Source organism: Hydractinia symbiolongicarpus, chromosome 10 (genome assembly GCF_029227915.1).
Source record: "Hydractinia symbiolongicarpus strain clone_291-10 chromosome 10, HSymV2.1, whole genome shotgun sequence".
NCBI classification, from domain to species: Eukaryota; Metazoa; Cnidaria; class Hydrozoa; order Anthoathecata; family Hydractiniidae; genus Hydractinia; species Hydractinia symbiolongicarpus.
In genome coordinates, this window is record NC_079884.1 from 20,582,469 (window position 1) to 20,602,889 (window position 20,421).

At 33.7% G+C, this 20,421-nt stretch overlaps 1 protein-coding gene across 2 annotated transcripts; it reads right to left on the reverse strand.

Moving 5' to 3' along the window:
- Nucleotides 1–16,218: 16,218 nt before the first annotated feature.
- Nucleotides 16,219–19,033, reverse strand: LOC130612619 (uncharacterized). Of its 2 annotated transcripts, XM_057433961.1 has the most exons (3): nucleotides 18,921–19,033; nucleotides 18,204–18,382; nucleotides 16,219–18,090 (listed from the first exon to the last, which is right to left on the reverse strand). In XM_057433961.1, the coding sequence occupies exons 2-3, from the start codon at nucleotides 18,361–18,363 to the stop codon at nucleotides 17,066–17,068; spliced, it is 1,185 nt and encodes a 394-aa protein (XP_057289944.1). In that variant the 5' UTR covers nucleotides 18,364–18,382; nucleotides 18,921–19,033; the 3' UTR covers nucleotides 16,219–17,065. The 2 variants fall into 2 exon arrangements, with proteins under 2 accessions (XP_057289944.1, XP_057289943.1); XM_057433960.1 differs by lacking the exon at nucleotides 18,921–19,033 and having other exon boundaries at nucleotides 18,204–18,904.
- Between the last annotated feature and the right edge of the window lie 1,388 nt (nucleotides 19,034–20,421).

Below are 20,421 nucleotides of genomic sequence, written 5' to 3' on the forward strand. Positions count from 1 at the left end.
AAAAGGAAAAAGTCCAAATTTTGCAGGAATTAATTTTTCCGAATTTTGCGAATTTCTTGTAGGAAAATTAACACAAACTAATTAATTCCCTTAAAGTATGTTATTAGTATGATCCGATATAAACTTGCGACTATCATCAATATTATCAAAATTAAAGATATATTTTTCTTATTTTCTCACTGGTTTCCTCAAAAGTAACAAGCAACTTCGTCCCCAAGACTTTTTAGGCTTTTTTGTATAAAATCAGCCGAAATAAAAAAAACTAACAAGCTCTACGGACGAGGTTAAGTAACAAGAACTCTAAATGCTTACAAATAAACAATTGTAGCTGGTTTAAATTTACATAAAATTAAGTGTAAGAGCTCATTTTCTGGCATTCTTGAAGTTCAATATTTTAAAATCTCCTCTCACGTGAGGCCTAATTATAGTGGCACCACTGTCATTCCTGTATCACCGGCACTGAAGTTGGTATGAAGCAAGAATGTTCTTATTTGCTAGCTTGCAAAAGAATACTTTGTTTTTGCTAATATGTAGCGTACTGTAAAAATTTGGAAGCTGATAATTCTCCTTAAAAAGAAATTCACTTAATTGATTGGTCGAAAAAGAAAAGAAACGTAGATCAATAAGATAATTTCTCTATTTCAGCCAGACATTCATTTATGCAATGTCATGACTTGAAAGCTACTCATACCCACGCATATTCTCTCTTCTGAATATTTCAAACAAATCGGTTTAGCATACCTTAACAAATTGCGCAAATATTCTTTTTTCCTGTAATTACATCTATGATCTTTTTATGTACTTAAAAATGCGGAGGTTGAAAATCAAGAAGTTTCGATTGCTTTAATCACACGCTAATTAGTTAATGTGCTATGATTATGTTTACATGGAGCTCGGATTAAACAAACAAACGTTGGTATCTACCGTCCTATAACCCATTCCCCTTAATGTTGCTTTTTTATGAGGACGCTGATTGCGCTGAGAACGAGTTTGATATTTTTTTGTTTCAATTATGTTTTTGTTTTATTTTGTTTTCATTTATGTATCGCATTTACGTCAACGTTTAATTAAATTGTGCGCTTTCTGTTTCTTAACTATTGTCGGTTGGGTTAGTGTGTATTTACTGAAGAACCATCTTTTTTAGGAGCATAAATACTGCAAAGAAATAACTCCAAACTCTAATGAAATACCTAATTTGAACTGAATAATACCTTATGTAAAACTTTGTCACCTTTGACAAGAGTGACTTTTTAAAGGAGGTTTACATGTGTAAGTTTGACCTACACTGTACACACTAAATACACGTCTGTTCAAACAAGCTTGAGTCAGTGACAGTGGAAATGGGGTATTGAATTACAAAATTTATCCGTTAAATAATGATACTTTTTTTCGGTAAGAAAGGCTTTCTTAACATACAGCAACTTTCAAGAGTATTTTTGTGCGTATAATCTTGGGCACATAAATGGACACATGAAACAATTTGTAACACGTATTAATAATTCCTTAATGATGATAGTGTAAAGCCCAGAATACACCACAACATTTCAAAACTTCAAGTATCCTTACTGAATCATTTACATTATCTGATAATGGAGTATTTAAAATAGAGAGACTAAATTTTTTTCTTTTAAAAGAGACTTCGGAGGTTCCACCATGGTTGAAGTTTTAACGCTCTAAATTGGGTAATGTGAGATCCAAATTTTAGGAATAAAGAATAAAATTTCATAAAAAAAGACAAAAATTTACCATTAAATGCGTATGAAAACAACATTTTTTAGTCAAAGTAGTGTTTAACATAAGAAATAGATATAAATATTTGGGAGTGGCGGTCGCCCCTTAATTGACCCTGAAAGAACATTATTTTACAGCTATTATTGCTTTCTAGAACATCTATAAAAACAGCAACGAAATTAAAAAAAAAATGTATTCTTTTCGCCATAATTTATCTGAAACATAATATCTTTAAATAAATGTATTAACCTTGTTCTAATAACAACAAGGTTATACAGAGAGTTAAAAATCATTCCCTGCATCTACGTTTGCTTTTTTAAAAAAAATGTTTTTGTTCATAAACTTTTGCAGTGTGTTTAAGTACACTCGTTAAAATAACTTGCAATTTATAATGAGTTTAGTTATTCTGGATATTATCAAAAGTAGAATCCTGTCTAAGATAGCGCCACGTCCCAATTAAGCTCTTCCTAATTAAGGTACGTTATTTCAATAAAAATGAATCAAGAACAATCTAGAAATGACTCGTAAATAAATTGTTTCTGACAAAATGTAGTCAGCTTCATCGCACAATCTCTGTCTCTGGTTAGTAGCTAATAAAATAATTTGTGATAAAAATATTCGAAATACTTATTTTAACCAATATATCACGCGCTTTTATATCACTTCTCGCGGTCTGTCATTGGGGCCCATAGTGCGCAACACTTGATTTATAAAAGCGCGGAAAAAGCGCGTTTTGGCAATTTCGCAGTACATGATACGTTGGAAACAACATTTTTCTGCGTCTTGCAACTTTGTTAAGATAGTAAACCTAAACACATTAGCAACTAAGGCTGCAATGAAAATGTCATTATTTTCTACACGAACTTTATGGGGTCGTGTCGTAAGTCACCTGGCTGGAGCCACTTCTCCAAAAATATTTACTGGCTAAATCGGTTAAGAAATGAAAATTCATTGTCTAATGAATCCGCTTTTCTTATTCCCGTCTGGGAATAAGAAAATGGATCTTGTGTTATGAACCATTAACGGATTATTCGAGTTACATTGTCGGGCAAATTTTAAAAGTTCACTCAACAACAATTAGGTGTCAGAGCTGTTAAAAGGCGAAAATGAACAATGGTCAGACAATATTTTTGCCTGAACTTTTTGACTAAAAGGTACTAATTTCAGACACGTGACTTAACAAAGGAGCTTAGCTGCGCGCATATGAAAATACTGCAAATAAAATCAAAGGTAAAATATTTGATAAATTAAGCTTCTCTTTTCTTTTGTGAGCACAGCGGGTATCAGTACCACGTTCATCTTCTATCTGTCTACCATAACCAAATTATCATGATTAAGTAATTTAACTCCTTAGTGGTACAAAGTATCGATAAGTATTTGCTCTTATAGATTGAAATCGCATGCTTCCGAAAGCAAATATTTGGTTAAATATTTTTATATTTTGTTTTTTAATTTTTTTTGTAGATTCGGTAGCCGACCTACTGTGCATTATTGCTGTCTTGTAAGAAAAATTGGTTGCCACCAAGATTGCGTGGTAAAAAAACAACTTCCCGTAATTTCAGTGTTATACTTAGTTGTCAATTTTCTAGTTGTGTGGGCGTGAGTTGGTGTCATCAATCCAAAAGGAAGCTGTAAAAAGTGCTTAAATTATGGTAGAAGATATCCCACTAAGCGATGTTTTTAGAAACGAACTCTTTTTATGCTTCTTCAGAGGCTAGTATTGGTTTACACATTTAAGGGAGAATAATAAAATATGCTGATTTGCTAACGAAGCACGTCTTCAAAAATATAGATAACTACATCCATAGCGGAAAACAAATAATAGACGTATATATTCAGTATTTTAACCTGCTCATCCAATTTTAAAACGTTTTCTGTGCCGCAGCTCCTTCATAAGCCTTTATAGGTAACCAGTACTGACCCGCATTATAGCCCCGAAAACTGCTACAAAAAATGGCCACAAAAACGTAAATTATTTTTATCCTGAGGCAAACATTCACATTTTTTGTGATGCTGGATGAAATGTTACGCAACTAAAAAAATTTGAGAAAGAAGAAAAAAATTATGTTTGATGATATTGGATGAAGTTTGATTGTTGTCAAACATCTCATCCAACAATTTTGGCAAGATCAAAGAAAGTCTCTGATTGAAATAAGTCATTTTTCATGTTGGATTGGTTTGGTGGAATGTTATATCCAACTTCTACAAACACTGCGAATTTCAAACGTTCGAAACTGGAAAACATTTGAATTTATTCACTGGAAATCGTGTTGCATAAAATGTTGACTGCTTTGCCTCGGCCTTCCGTTCAATCCAATGGGATTTTTCATTTAAAGTCGAATATTGTTACTCTGTATTTAAAATTTTGACATAAAAGCCGCAACACACGACGCTGCTGTTATTTTAATTACTGACAAACTTATTGTTTGTATACCTAAACATCTTTCCAATAACTTAAAAAAAACGTAGCTAAAATAAAAGCATCTATGAATGCATCTTAACAACAACCACCGCCATGAAAGTAAACAGTAACTGTATGTTAAACTGTTTTCTCATCCTGTCGCACGACTCTTGAACGTTGTAAGATCAGTCTCAACAACTTGATTTGTGCAGATGGAATCAGACTCCTGTGGACAAATGTAACCCGGGTTTCTTAACATAACGGCTTGAGGTGTTTAGCGACTAGTATATGTACATATTAGTATTATGTGCAACTAACTAGCTAAAATGCTCCAATAACAACGCATGTAACAAAAGTTTCCAACATTGTAAAATGTCAAATGTATTTGTCATGCGATCATGTAAACTTTGTCTTACGGAGAATCAAAAGAACTAGTTGTATACAAATAGTTCTAAATTGCTTCGCTGCATTTTTATCTAGCTAGATGCCCACAACAAGTTTGAAACATTTTTTTAGTTCTGTCTTCTCAGCAGCTGTACAAGAATACAGCATAGAAATGTGTAAAAATCTGTGTTTTTCACTTTATTGGAGTTATTTGCAATACATCCACCGTATTGTTGCATGCAACATCTTTTTGTATTCTGCGAACATTTTAAAAGTTAGTTTTTAAAAGTTAGTCCAATTTTAAGTCACTTTCAATACTAGCAGCCTAATATTTTGTTTATAGTGATTAATGTAAGGGAAAATTTTTTTGGAAGATTTATCTATACTGACTTGTGTGACACAAATCCTCTGGTTACTCATCTGCTGCTGGACCTTAATGTTGACAGTATCTGGTGTGCTTGTGTGAAAGTCTGAAAATCTAAAGTTGTAGTGTTTTTTAATCTGCGGATTTTAGTTTGCATTTTTTTTAGTTTTATGTCATTATGTTCCGCTACATATCAATGCAGGAAATTGCTAATTTTAGGAAGAAGTTGTTATGGTTTATAAATGATACGTGCTGAAATACACGAACCAACTGTCTAGCTTTTCAAGAAAGTACTTTGTTTACTGTTTTATCAATTACAACAGTGAAAAAATGGTGCCAGGAAATAATCTGTTACGAAACATACTATAACACTTTAGGTTGTTACTAAATTCCAATATTTTTTAACGAGACCAATTTTTGCTTTGCTTGGTATTTTGCGAAGGTTAATTTTCGCGAATCAAAGGCAATAGAAACAGTGTTGAAGATATTTGTAGAAAAACAAGTTGATATATGATAAAATAAAAATATGCAATTCACTACTATCATGTCCTCTGTCTCAACTACTACAAAAACCTTTCTTCTTTGAATATCGTTAATGATATGTTCCTAATATCAACAGCATTAAGGTTAAGCGTTCTTTGCATCAACATTTTTAATTGCGTGTTTGCATTTAACTTTCGGTTATTCAAACTAAATGTGTAGCCTCCGTGGTGGTTCGAATAACCAGGAGTAAACTCGAAGTGAAGAAAAAAAATTCGCTTGAAAACTCCCAACAAAACATCCTCAAGCATAGTGATCTGTTCAATATGATAAGCAAGGAGTTATCCCAGGTCAGGGCATGGTAGAGACCACAAACAAAGCACATGTTTTCGTTAACCTCAACATGTATGTTTGAATCATTGGTTTTCACACTTGGAGACTAAGGCTAAAAAAACTTTTTAAAAACTTGAGTCAAAATGTTGACAAATAGTTAAAAATATGTATCCAAGATAAGTTTAGGAAGCCCTCCTTTCCCGATGACGGATAGTGAAACGGTACGAAAATAATGTTATTGTCTTAAACGCCTTCCTTTGCTAAGAATGAAAGAAAATATATCCTATTCAGCATACTTAGAAAATAACCAATAAATGGACTTACCGAGGAAAATTTCATCGGAGAAAAGTGACGAAGTTTTAAGTACTAAACATTTTTCCCGGCCTGACACATAATCTACCCTGACAAATGTGCCTAACGAAAAGGGAATATTTTCATTGATTTTGCTTCAGTTGACTAAAAAATAACGAATTTATATTTTTGAATGAAATAAATACAAAACTAACTGTTATATTGTAGAATTTCGTCATGGAAAAGTGACGAAATAAATTGCTAGTGACCAATTCTTAGTATGGCACTGTGTACGGTCAATTTAAATATGATCAAAGTAATTGGCAATTGAAGCTAAACGAGTCGTGTCTTGCCTCAGATTGGATTGTCTAACACGAGTCACGCCATCATTGTGACAAACGCATTTCTCCAGCATCAAACATACATTGTTGAAAATATGACCTCCGTTAACATTTCCTTGCATGAGTTTAATTAGTGAAGTCTACCGTTCAAAATATCTTTTCCACGCTCGCGGAAACCACTAAATCTCCCTGAAACCGCGAAATGTTAGCTACAGTACACTACCTACAACTAATGCGAATAATTAATAGAAAAAGTATTGTTTGTATGCCTGTTTCCAAATGTGTTCTTTCCTCTTTTGCGCGTTGTTTTTGGTTCTGTCTAGAAGATCAGCCCTTCTCCACCATCAACAATGACCAGGTTACCTAACAAAATTGTCACTCAACATTTTTAAGGATATTCTTTATATGCAGTATTCCAGGTGTCCAATAGAACGGCTAACACGCAGATGTGGTCAGTACTTACCAAACCCTGATAGTAAAATGACTTACACAAAAATGTACAAGATTTGCGGATTTGTGTACATGCTCACGCATTTCGGTAGGTAAAAAGGCAGTACCATGTGGGGTAAAATGGATATCAATAATATTTTTCGGAACATAAGATTAACTTTATAGCCGCACATCTTTCTCTTTTTAAAAAACGTTTCGCCAATTTTCATTTATATCCCTTAAGATGCATGCGCATGTTTATTGTTCTGAGTGCATAGGCAAAATAATACGTCACAGGAAAATGATATCGGTTCGGTAAATATAAAAATTTCGCTACTAATCTCCAGAATTATTACTTTTATATTACTTTCGCGTACCATGTTGACTTTCACACAAGCAATCTTCAACAAGTAAGATGCTTGATTTTTTCTTCGGCTATAATCAGGTTGAGTAGCCGTATAAAATCTAGTTGGAAAATTAACACCAGCAAACTTCATTTAAACAATCAAGTTTCTACCCGCACCCAAATTGCACGAATTTGGCTTACTTGTCTTTTTGATTAACAGCAGAGCAGTCTGCGCGAAAAAAAAATTTAATTTGTTATCAAGCAATTAGACATACTTTACGTGTACAACTTGATAGGGATTTGGGCAACCATTTTGAAAAGAAAAATAGTTAAAAATATTTTCTAGCATTTTGAATAGAAAAGTTGAGATAGGAAATAAATAAGAGAGGTCATATTGAACTCGATTTAAATATTTCTCTCTTCTCACTTTTTAGTAAATATTTCTTATTAACATTTTTTTTTAACCAGATAATTATCACCGATTACAGTTCTAATTTATGACTTTTAGTCCTCGATAGCAGTATTTCAAGAACGTTTATATTATAAACACGCTTATCAGTCTTTTTGACACGTTGCACAAAATAGAGGTCACTAGGGGAACTTAATTGTACAGTCTTTTCATTTTGTTTACTATCTTGTTTTCCCGCCAAAAATGAGTGCTTTTTGTTTATCGATGGTTACGTCGTAATCTCATCATTTTATTGAAATTTATTTTACAAATACCAAACCATATAAGGAGTGGATGCTGCCAGTTGACGTGAATTGATATCAAGTTAATTACCACACTGGTTTAATTGCTTTCTTTATTTTAAGTAGCGCTATATTATTTTTTTAAATTTCTGAATACATATCAAAATTCTCATCCTCCGCCTGCTGTTTCGTACCAGTAAGCATAAAACTACTTATGTTCTGAAAGTAAACATACAAATAACTTAAGAAATGGGCTCATTAATTTGAATAATTTTTAACATTATAATTAAAAAGAATTCACGTGGTCGTCGGTTGATGTTTTGATTTGATGACACATCAACATTTTATCACGTCCCGTGACGTGTCATCATATTCCAACAATGACATTATGTTAATGAAGGCAGATAATGGAAGGAAAAATTTCAACAATTCTGTTTTCATAATAATTATACCTCCATTTTACATTTATTTGCTAGAATAAAATCTAGTAAACCAATGAAAATATCTCACATATACTTGGTAAAATTAGAGCACAAATCGACCACTGTAACGCACGTCAAGGCATAATATTGAAGATGTAGAAGGGGAGAAAATACGTGTAGTACCATGACATCACCCTTAAATCCTCATAACTTGAACATTTCAGACAAAAACAAGTAAAAAAACCTTTCTCGGAACCGCGTTACAATCCATAATTTGTATTTACAACATTGAGAGTTCCATAAAATTTTGATGTTTTGAACTTTTACTATGTGTCATAAATCATAGTCAGTCCCTCCCCTTTTCTCTCTTAGGCAATTCTTACTAGTAGTGATAAAATGAATCCAGAACCAGTATATATCTTGTGAAAAGGTTAGTAATGTGTAATGTGATATTTTTATGATTTTATATCTTGAGACAGCTGACTTTGCAACAGCTCATTTTTACGATTTCCTCAATGTTACTTACAGGGCATTCAGCGAAAGTTAAACGTAAACTTGGATGAGTAAAAAAACACTTATTGAGTGTCGCACTAGTTTTTGAAAATTCATAGAAGCTGTTTAAAAAAGTCCTTCATGATTGATAAGAAAACAGGTCTGATTAAGAAATCATAGATTATTAATTTTGTCAGTGTAAAAAATATTCAGGTTTGTTATTTTTCAGCATACACACTATATGTAATCCAAATATAGCACCCTGTGTTGCTTCTTTCCAAATTTGTTACACATTGCGACAATATAAAGCAGATAACTATGGGTGGCAGTGATGGAGAGTGATGTTGGAGGTGGCAGTAACCCCGCACCCTCTTCAACACACCCTTTTGCCAGAGAGAGATATTTTTAAATAAAGTATATTTCTTTCTTCGTCACCTAACCATAAAGAGCAACATTTTATACTTTTTAACCTAGCTTAGGCCAACTCCAACATTTTGGACATGAACCTTTGATAATTGTTGAATATTGCAAAACATTGCCACAGTTCATTGACATGTGGTTTAATCAAAAGAAAATAATTTAAAAGCAAAATGACAGCAAGAAACGTTTTATTTACCAGATTTATTTATAGCAAACGGTATTTACATACTATAATTTTATATCACGGATTTTAAGGGGAAAAAATAGACATTCCTGATAGTCAGAGATTTGCCCGTCAATATGCTAGTAGATTTACTATTATTGCAAAATATTTTTGTCAATATTGCTAAGCAAGCAAGAATGATCATGTTTTGATGGCAGAAATGCAAACGGTAGATGTTTCTTATTCCAAACAAGTTAAGGTTTCTTAACTTTTTCCCCTTAACGGCGCTGCGCTTGAGAAAATCACACCAGCCCTATAACTAGATACGTCATACATTTCTTTGATAATAAAAGGCCTGGGGAAAAAGTAGGAAAGATATTGGTGATTGGCAGAACAATAATCATATTTTTCATATGGAAATTCAAACATTTTACGAACACTGTTAATGAGAAATTCCGAACATCAAAAAAAAAAAAGATAGAGAGCATGTTGTGTTTGGCCGAAATTTCATATGCGCTAACGTTTTAACAATGTGATAGAGAGCGCTAACGTGTTAACAATGTAATAAAGAGCGGTAACCGAGGGTTAGAAAAGTTTTTCTTAGCTGCAATGAGTAGAGTATTATCGGTGTGTGGTTTGTAGCAGGGTGGTATGTAAATTGCACATCAATTACGGTTGATGACTAACCTCACCCCAGTCCTTTTGAAGTGCTTTCACTAAGACTGCAAAAAGAAAAACATAAATGTACTAGGAACGAGGTTAAAGAGATAACAGCGCGTACGTTTGAATGAAACGACGCGTGTGTCTTGCTTAATTGTTCCACATGACAACTTTTTTGTTTGATTTTAATCGTCTTCCCTTATACAAAGGATCACGCATCAAAAAAAACTTTGGACGTAGTTTTCAACTATTTTAACACCTTGACATTTGATTATAAGAAGACCCTCCACACAATGCGGTGAAATTCAATAATTTGTTTGGAAACATTTTTTTTAAATGTGATAAATTTCCATTCTATTGTACTTTACTGCAGCTAAATTTGATTTAGCTACACCTAAATGAAATATCGGCATATCATATACAGCGGGCACCTAATATAACGGGTGTTTTTGGTGTCGTCTGAAAATATAGTTGTGGAGGTTAAAATTAGCAATTACCTGGGGTGCTGTATTTGTGTTGTTGTTGTTTTAATAATTTTCATTGCGAATGAAAGAATAAAAATAGCTGTGGTAACACAGTATAGTTACAACAATTTTGTTTTTGTTTGTCTTTTTGTTGTTACTGCAAGACGTCTGCCGTATTTTTCCAATGCAATGGCAGAATATAAAATTTGATTTGACTTTACGCGGCAACTCCACCCCCGGGGTTGTTACGTTGTCATTCATAAAGTTTTTTCTTCTGTATGGCTGAAGCGAAAGAACTAGTATTTCTACTACTTTCGCGCTAACCACATACCAGAAAGCGAAAAAGAAGCCCTGGGAACGAGATTACATATTATCACCTTTGCGGGGATAACAATAAGGTTACTGAAAATAGGACACATTTAATATATTTAAGCATTTCGTGTTTCGTGTAGCATAACCAAACTTTGTGTCAGTCGGCTTGTATTATAGAGACTAACCCTAATTACCCATGGAAAATCCACGAGAATTCGCATTCGGCATTACATCAATACACTCATTTCAAAGTAGTTTATTCCAAACTTTTTTTCCGTTTTTGGAGTTGTCCGCTAATTGGAGGTTTTATACCATGTTGCATTCGTGTGTCCATAGCACGAATTTTTCCGCATACACACACACACACAGCATACGTGTAATAATATAAGAGATTGACAGATTCGTAATATTAATTTTAACATTAGTTTAATCTGGTTATAAAACGACATATTTCTCTTTCTGGGAGGTTCCATTTTAATCTGACATTTCTAACTTATACTATTCTTGTTGATCAATTTTAACAAGAGCTGACAGAAGAGATTAACGAGGACTAAATCTTTATGCACAGCATGCTTAACTAAGTCTGCTGGTGCATTCTAATTTAGCAATTACTACGTACAATAGCTATCAAATTAGGATAAGACGATTTCAATATTTTTTTGCTTAGTCATAGCAGATGTTTGCTAACTAGCCGATTTTATCTCTTTTGAAAAGCTGGACAAATTGTAATTTCAAACATACTCACGAAAGTGAGTGCCAGAAGTGTGGTGTTGTTGATAGGTCTCCAGTAAAGGCGAAGTTCTTAAAGATATAAGAATGCTAAAAGGGATTAAAGTGGACTTTTCCCGCAGTGACAGTACTTGCACGCCTCAAAAATGCCAATTAAAAAATGTTTTGTTTTATAAGGATTCTCCATAAACTACAATGAAATAATTAATCAGTATAACTTTTGTTTTCGTTTGGTAATAAATGTCAATGGGTAAGGTACATGAGCGGTGGGGATGATTGCCGGGACAGAACGTTCGCCGGTATCCTACCAGCATCAATATTTGAACGAAAAATCACTTTTTGTTTATATGGGAATTTCTTCTCCCAGGATCATTTCGTCCCGTCTCGGTTTAGGTTAGCGGGATTCCGGCTCGGGCGGACGTTATTTTTCATATAAACACACCGTTTTTTCCATTTAAACGCAGGAAAAAAATAATTTCGGCAAACGTCGCGTCCCGGCAAATGTCGCTTCCGGGCAATCGTCCCCTCACGCCTCTCATAAAAACAGCCCCTAAGCAAGGTGTAAACAAAAATTAAAAATGTGTGAACACGATAAACACGTTTTCCTTGCTTTATCGTAGTTCCTGATTTATTTTTTAAGAAAAAATATATAAAGGGGTTATCGTATCCTTAAAAAAGAATTAAATTTAAAGTTTTCTACTATTTCTGATTTTTTAAAGCGAGATTTTTTTCGGAAAAACAGAAAGAAGAAAACACACTCAAGTTTGTTTATTTAATGATATTTTAAATATCTTTTGCATCATCAGGTATTTATTATAAGTTACCACGAGTTTTTATTCGTTTGCGTCAACGCAATTCGAGACAACGTAAGTTTATGTAAGAACTTAACAGAATTTCCAAAGTGACACTTACGTCATCAGGACCTAGTCTTTATCCTATCACATTGTTTACACCGAAGTAAAAGAAAAGGTAAATAAGACACGTCACATGGATGACAGAAGATGATAATTTATCGAACTCGTTTTTTATATCCTGGAAATGTCTTTGATTTTTGACAATATATAGGACTAAATTGTAATAAAAACTTTGAATAATAACAAGGATATTTAACTTTATGGCCAGATCTTTAAATTCCTTATTTATATTCTGACATACATAGTTAAACTCATTCCAAATTATTGATCAAAAGAAAAGTGAAAAAAGAACCATTAGCTAGAAAGATTAAGTATCGCCAAAATTTCAATTTAATTTTTGCACAAGTACTAAAGGATTTTTTAAAATCCATCACGATAATTCTATACCTCAAACTAAAGTACACGATAAAAAAATCAGCACTTTCATACTTTCTTAAAAGATGCTGTACTGAAATTTTTTGTGGCGCCCTCTATTCATCAAAAGAACAAAGGTCTGTATTTTAACGCGCCTTTTTTCTCTTTGTTCTTAAAAGTTCGTTAGCCCTTCTGTATTAAGGTGCGATGATCTCTGTTATTTAATCTTGCTCAGAAATTATACGCCTCGATCAATGATCATGATTTTGATCTTCAGTACTTTTTTCTGTAAACAAATTAGGGCCAAAAATGCGCAAGGACTGTTGTTTTTCTTCCAGCGCGCACAAAACTACCGGAGCGTATGTGAACAACACAAGATACAGATCTTTTGGTTAAAAGTTAAATGATGTAACTTGCCACTTTTTAACAACTTTTGACCTTTAGCATTTTTCTGAAATAGTTGAAATCTTTTTGTACAAAATATTAATAAAACATTTTTGGCTCAAATTTGGATAAAACGATGGTGAAAAAAGAGCGAAAAAGAAAAAAAATATAGACGACTATGATGCTCACTCATTCCTGTAGGTAGATAATGTAAACAACAAACAGCGGATGTCTAATAAATCCTTTTAAAAAAAACAAATATTTGCCTAAAATTGGTGAAACGTTTTTGAAAAAAGCGGATAAAATTTAAAAATTTATTTCTGTGCTTTTGGATCTGTGGTAGTGTTGTAGTGTGAATTTCACATTTGACCTGGTCTGCGTTCTACGACGATTTTATGTCATCTTTTGATGTACTTTGTTGGTGCACAATTGACTACATTTCCTTTGAGCACCTTGGGCCACTTTGAGAACAATAATTCGTTTAGTCGTGAAGCATTGCTTATACTAAAATTTATTTCTTGTTCATAAACTTAAAGAAATACGTGTAATGCAGGCGTTCTCTTCTTATATAAACTTACGATCGAATATACTAGGCTGATTGGTCTAGTTAACTAAGCTTTCTTCGAGGATATCTAATTTAGTTTTTCTCAAACGAAAGCTTTGACGTAAACAAATGTCACAGAAAACCCCAAATTAAAATTAACCAATGAGCACAAGGTAGAGTGGTCACATGTTACTCTCTTAAATAATACAAAAAATTAATTATATTTTGAGGTGAGTGAAGCTATTTCTGCTCAAAACAAAAGATTTCCCGATATTGACCACGTGAGTAAAGAATAATAGAATTAACCAATCAAAAAGCGCTGCAGAATTCTGACCACAGAAATCCGTTTGGGACCCAGCGTAATTTTTTCCACCTTAACTATTCCGATTTGTGGTAAGAAAAATTATGCTGGGTCTTCTGGCAATAGGCTTGCCTTCCACTCTTTGTAGTGTGAAAAATTACACGTTGAAAGTTTTTGTCGTGTCAAAAATTACAAAGTATGTAGAACTATTAGGAACTCGGACAGACATTGCCACAACCCTTACAATTGAAAGTACAACAAGAACTTAAGTTTAAATTCAGGAAATTTTTTTTCATCTTTAAAGGTAGTTACAGCTATTCTTTACACGAAATTGGAGATAAAACATTTTGCTACTTACAGAAGGTGTGTGTGTGAGTTGTGCAATGGGGAGGCCTTCATTTTTCTTAACGAGGAGTCCAGAGAAAAGTTGGTAGAGTGCTTACTCTTTCTTACCAACATCGCGTGTACAAATTCGACCTAATAGATGATGACATTGTAAAAAATGTTCTTCTAAAACCAAGGGTGACACACCAATGCTAGTTCAACCATAGAGATCTTATATATTTTTCATAAGTGAGGTCAAAAAAGATTATTAAGTTTGGTTTGTTTGATATCTCAAACATCACGTACAAGGAGAACAGCGACAGTTTCGTACGAAACTAATTAATTCAAGCATTAATAGCCACATGAGTAATAATACCACGTTTGACATACTCCATTTTACATTTTTATTAGACTGTAATTGACTAGTGTTGTCCGAAATAAATTTTTATTAAAGGAACACAATTTTTGACCACACCTATGTCGTGGCCTAAAACTACTAAGTCGAATATTTCAAAACTAAATACTCTGCATTTTCTTTTCTTTTGGTATGTGTCCACCTCGTGTTTTTACACACGTGTTTCTTAGGTTTGTTTGTTGAAAAATAAAAGTTTCAAATATCTTCAACAGTGAAAGCTTCTAGTTAGCTTCAGAGATGCATCCCAGACGAGGACAAGCAGTCCCACATTTCAATACATGCACACTTTAATGTTGACAAACACACGAGCTTATAATCAATATGGCAGAGCATGCGACAAAAACATAAAGAGTGGGACATAACAATATTCTAAATATTACTGAGTGACAAAACTTCAAAAAGAAAAAGTTCGGTCTCGGTAAAATAATATCTAACTTGTTTTTCTAATTTTAAACCTTTTCTAATCTTCGCGTGCAGAACAAAAAAGTCATAGCAGGAAATACGATAAAAATAATAATGTATTCTAGTGTGATTAATATTAATAAAACAGCTGCGGTCTCATCCCTCGATCACCAGTATAATGACGAAGCATTTTTTATTCACAGGAGAAAAAACTTATCTGAGCATTTATTCCATTTATTTATAGATCAATACAAATATTCATCTCGCATGGTTAAACTAAAAACATAACAATAAGGAATCAGGGGGCGTCAGGAACCCAGGGTTTACGTTCAACCCTGTGTTTTGCTTACAAGATTTGTTTAATTGTTTTAACAGCACCAGGTTCAAACTATCGAAATGTTAGAACGGAATAAACGAAAGATCGTCTAAAATTCGGAAGTTTTTAGAATCCTTTTTTTAAAAAATTCCCAACTTTATATTTATACCGTGTGCGAAGTACTAATCAAATAATTAGAAATTAAAATTAAATTTCATAAAACACGAAACTCGCCTCCTTTCTTTTTCAATTTATCATCTTCTAGTTATTTAACTCGGCCTGATAAAAAATACATCTTGCACGATCATGTTACGTGCGTTCGACATTTTATGCAGCAAAAATTGTTGATCTGTAGTGCAACTAACTGGTTGACATGAACAAGTGTTTCTTCTTTGCGGGAGGTCGAGTTTGTATTTGTTTCGTGCGTACTTACGCAAACTTTTGAACAATTCACAAAAGTCTAAACAAGCTTTGCAAAATCCTAATCTTTGTATTCTTTATCTCCTGCTGATCTGTTATGATGAAAGATTAGAAACAATACAAATATTAATTAAAACTTTTCTATGATCAGACAAAAAAGTTTAAATGTTATTTAAATATTTGGACGCCTTCCAAAACAAAAACATAATAACGTTAAGCGCTTTGACTGCAACTTGACGTAAACACTTTGAATTCGTCGGAAAGAAGCACGAATTCCTATTTTTATTTAAATATTGCTATTTCTAAGACTCTAGAAGCCGCACTTAAAAACGCCCAATTTTTTCTCTCCAATTCTCACGGTAGCGAAAGAAAGAAAATAAAGTACAAGGATGTAAATAAAAAGGAAACGTATTTTTATATACAAAATTAATGATTGGTTACAGTATTACAATAATTTTTTTATATATTTTAATTTTCTCCCTTACAATAAATTCGTCCTAGCTATATACTTAGCTAGCTGCAAAAAAAGTAATATATACAATTATAATTTTTTTTTTAAATTTTCTCAAGTTTTTTTGTTGTTTAAAATATACAGTTACAAAATACTAAATAATTATATATCAAAAGCAGGCATGTTCTTGGAAAGAAGGTCAAAATTTGCATAAAAATGTCTATCTTTAACTGATATAAACATATTAATAAATCCTTTATATGTGAGGAAATAAAAATGAAAATTAAACACTCCCTGTTGGGGAAAATTAAGTAAGATATAAGGGTTTTTAACAACTGGATATTCAGGGTAGGTGTATGTTTAGATTGTTAAAATAATTAAAACTATTAAAATACTGATTATATAACAAAGAGTCAGCAAATTTGGTCACATGAAAATTGTCAAGTTGTTATATTAATACTGGAACAAAATATCGACAAGCACCTCACAGTTACTATAACTGCAAACTGCTAAAGACCAAATTTGCTGAAATTCTTAAATATACTATAAATAATTTCACATAGTGAATACTGAAAGCTTGAATGCCACACCATGAACTGTAAATAACATTTCAACATTTAGTTTATTTTTCAAGAGTTAGAAATGTTATTTGCAAGCTCATAGCATAGCACCAAGGCACTGTAGGGGTTTTTTGAACAAACAAAAAATGAACTTATGCACATAGCACAAGTCCACTGTTAGTCGAGTACCAATTCGAGGGCATCTCATTCATAACCAAGCAAAAACGATTATGCTGGTAACGGCTTTGCAAAACAGTACACCAACTTGTTTCGTGGTTTCGTCAAGATTCCCTTAGCAATATAAGTACGCAGGGATCTTGCAAAATTTTCGTACTTCATCATTGGCTTGTTTTTTCGATAGCCCCACAACCTCGCCACCTCTGCTGAGTCAAGGAACTTAAACAAACCTGATGATTTATTTACCCATTCAATGCAAGAGTAGTTGACAGGATCCTCTAAAATTTCCCGCAAGAAATTATAAAGCCGTGGTTTACCTGTCCCTCCATTACCACCACGCTGTCGGGACCTTTTTCTTTTAGGTTTTGTAGGTGGGAGATCTTCTTTTCGGCGTGTGCAGTTTGTTTTGGCAGAATCGTTGTCCACAAAATCAGCTATTGTTTTGAATGTCTTAATTAGCATTTCTGCATCCATACATTCCATGCCATTTCCATCACCATATTTTTCTCTTATCCCACCAAAATCGTTCTCTCTCTCCATGTAGGGCTGTGGTGAAGGCACGATAGGATCGTAATTTGAACTGGGTGACTGAGGTGATGGGATCGATAAATTTGCAAAATTGTCAGTCTGATGACCAAAGTTTGCATCCTGTTGTTTCAGCAAATCATACAGAACTTGCTGGTGTAGGTCTCTGTTACTTTTTGTATGATCCATTTGAAAAATATTAGCCATTTCATTTTCTTTTTCCTCACTCAGCATCCTCATATATGATTGCTGTTGGAACAGAGTCTGGTATTGAGTATCTCCTGTTGTTTGGTAATGTTGACTCTGGTCTTGACTTGGCTGGTAGTGTGACAATTCTGGCATGTTGGTTTGCCGATTTGACCAGTTGTTACTTAAATTTGATTCGTCTCTGTAATTATATTGGTAACCCATGTTGCTTTCCATGGTGAACAATGTTGAAAAATCAACAGAGCATTCTGTTTTCTGTTTTATTTTAAAGTCCATTGTATTCTTTGGTTGATTGAAGTCCTGATAGTCAAAATCAACACCCTGTGACCCAGCATGCATAGGATCTAGAATATAAAATAAGATCATAACTTTAAATCTAATATTTACTTAATATAATTTAACTAGTAACACAAAGTATCTAGCCAGCTAACTAAGGAATAAGAGAAGTTTTACTTACAGGGCAAATTTTGTGGAGAAAAACATTCTGGGTCTTGATAATCGAAGGGTGATTCATAAGACAAGTCTGAAGCTGGACTTCCACTTCCATCAAAATATGATTCCACATCACTTAAATCGAGAGGTTCATTTTTTGGCATCATCATTGAAAATATATCCATACTCAGTCGCAGTCGATGACTAAAAAAGAGAGAATCCATCATTGTAGATGTTTTCTTTGTTGTCTCAGTGTTACCGTTCATTGCTGAAATTTTTCGTAGTAAACAAATAACAGCGGCATAAAAACTTATTTGCTTCGTTAACACCCTTGTATAACCTGCTCATTCAAAACACAAGTTGCGCTCCTGCTAGGTAAATATTAGCAGAAACAAAGGTCAAAAATTATGTAAAAACATGGTGTAGGAGATCGCTCTTACTCGGCATTGAACGAAACTTCAACAACGAAACTAGTAAACACGAGGTCCAATAGAGCGAAAAGTTGAGGATTATAAAATATATTCCGCATGCTATTTCTGACGAGTCTTTATTTTATTTTATACACAGCCGTATTATCATTATAGGCATTCTAAAACATTTTATCTATTCCCAAGGGCACAAAATACAATGTTTGTTTCCCATGAGGTGATGCATGGATTACAGTACAATGAAAACAAATATGATCAACTTTTCAACACTAGAAACAAGTAATATTTATAAATATAATAAATAAAACGTATACCTTATATTACTTGACGCTCACCTATTTCTTCAAAACTCCAACTTGATCTACCTTTCTTTTGCGCACAAGGCGTTTTATAAATGGAACGCATGCATAACTTGTCGCTAATTACTTTTCTCTGTGTACAAAAAAAAATTAATATTTTATTGTTAACAGGCCTCCGCATTGACGTCAATCATTCTGAACAATAGTCAGAATTATGCATAAATTCATATACACTTCGACGTTGGCTGTTATGTTAAATACATTGTAAGTAAAACTGAAAATGCATAATGGGAGAAAAGCAGCATGAGGGAAAAGTAAGTTTTTGAAACTGCACAGACACAGTGAATTTCAGTTGTCAGTCGTCCTGTCTGCGCTGATAACTGTAACTATTAAAGAGCTTGCCAAATCAATATGTAAAGGGTTGCGAAACGGGAACAGGTTCCCTATGTTTGCAAGCGAAATATTATAGGTGCTATCCAAAATTTTTTCAAGCAATTTACCAGTCAGGGTAAACACTTAATTAGGCGACGGTAGGCTAATTAGGGCATACCACCAACGTTATCCGACAAAGTCCATAACAACCATCCTTTAAAATCAGGACGGCAAACTGAGCTAACAGCAGATGAGGAAAAAAGCTTGGTGGCGTACATCAAATACATGTTGAATCATGCTTTCCCCCTGACCATTCCTATGATAAAGTCATTCGCATGGAACATTGTAAAGAGGTCAGGAAGGGAAAGTAGATTCAATGTTGAGAATGGTCCTGGGAAAACGTGGTGGAACGAGTTCCGTAAACGCCATTTAAGTGATGTAGCAATCAGAAAGCCAGATTTGCTGGACAGAGGAAGGGTGAGGATGGCAAATCCTGTTGTTATAAACAGACACTTTTTGACTTTGGGAAACCTTTTGAAAAGTGAGAATTTAATGGACAAGCCTGGAACAATATTTAATGTAGATGAATCGGGGATGAATTTAGAGTTAAGGAAGGGAAAGGTTGTCATTGATCGAAGCCAGAAACATGCGTATTCGCAAGGTAAAGGGTCGCGGGAACACGTCACTGTTAATTGCTGTGTTTCTCCAGGCGGACTGATGATTCCACCTTTTATTATTTATGAGAGGTCTTTTCCAAGCGGAACCTACTCTGCCAATGGCCCCACTGATGCTCTATATGGCAAATCTGACAATGGATATATGGACGAAGACCTGTTCTTCAAGTGGTTTACTCTTCTTTTTTTTCTAAAAAACTAAACACGTGGGGAAAAGAATCTTGATAATTGATGGCCACGGATCCCACATCAACCTCAATTTAATAGATGCTGCTAGGAAGAACCAAGTTATCTTGTATTGCCTCCCCCATCACACAACTCATGTGCTTCAGCCATTGGATGTTGGATTGTATGGTCCACTCAAGACATACCTCAGCAGAATTCAGATTGCAAGGTTGGGCGTCACGAGAAATGTTACGATTTCCAAAACTGAATTTTCTGCTGTTTTTAAGCTGGTGTACGAGGAAACC

Excerpts from the sequence above, each read along its gene's own strand:
- LOC130612619 (XM_057433960.1), bottom strand. The coding sequence starts at position 18,444 with ATGAACGGTAACACTGAGACAACAAAGAAAACATCTACAATGATGGAT. Across the intron at positions 18,091-18,203 it reads TTCTCCACAAAATTTGCCCT|ATCCTATGCATGCTGGGTCA; the intron begins GTAAGTAAAACT and ends TTTATATTCTAG.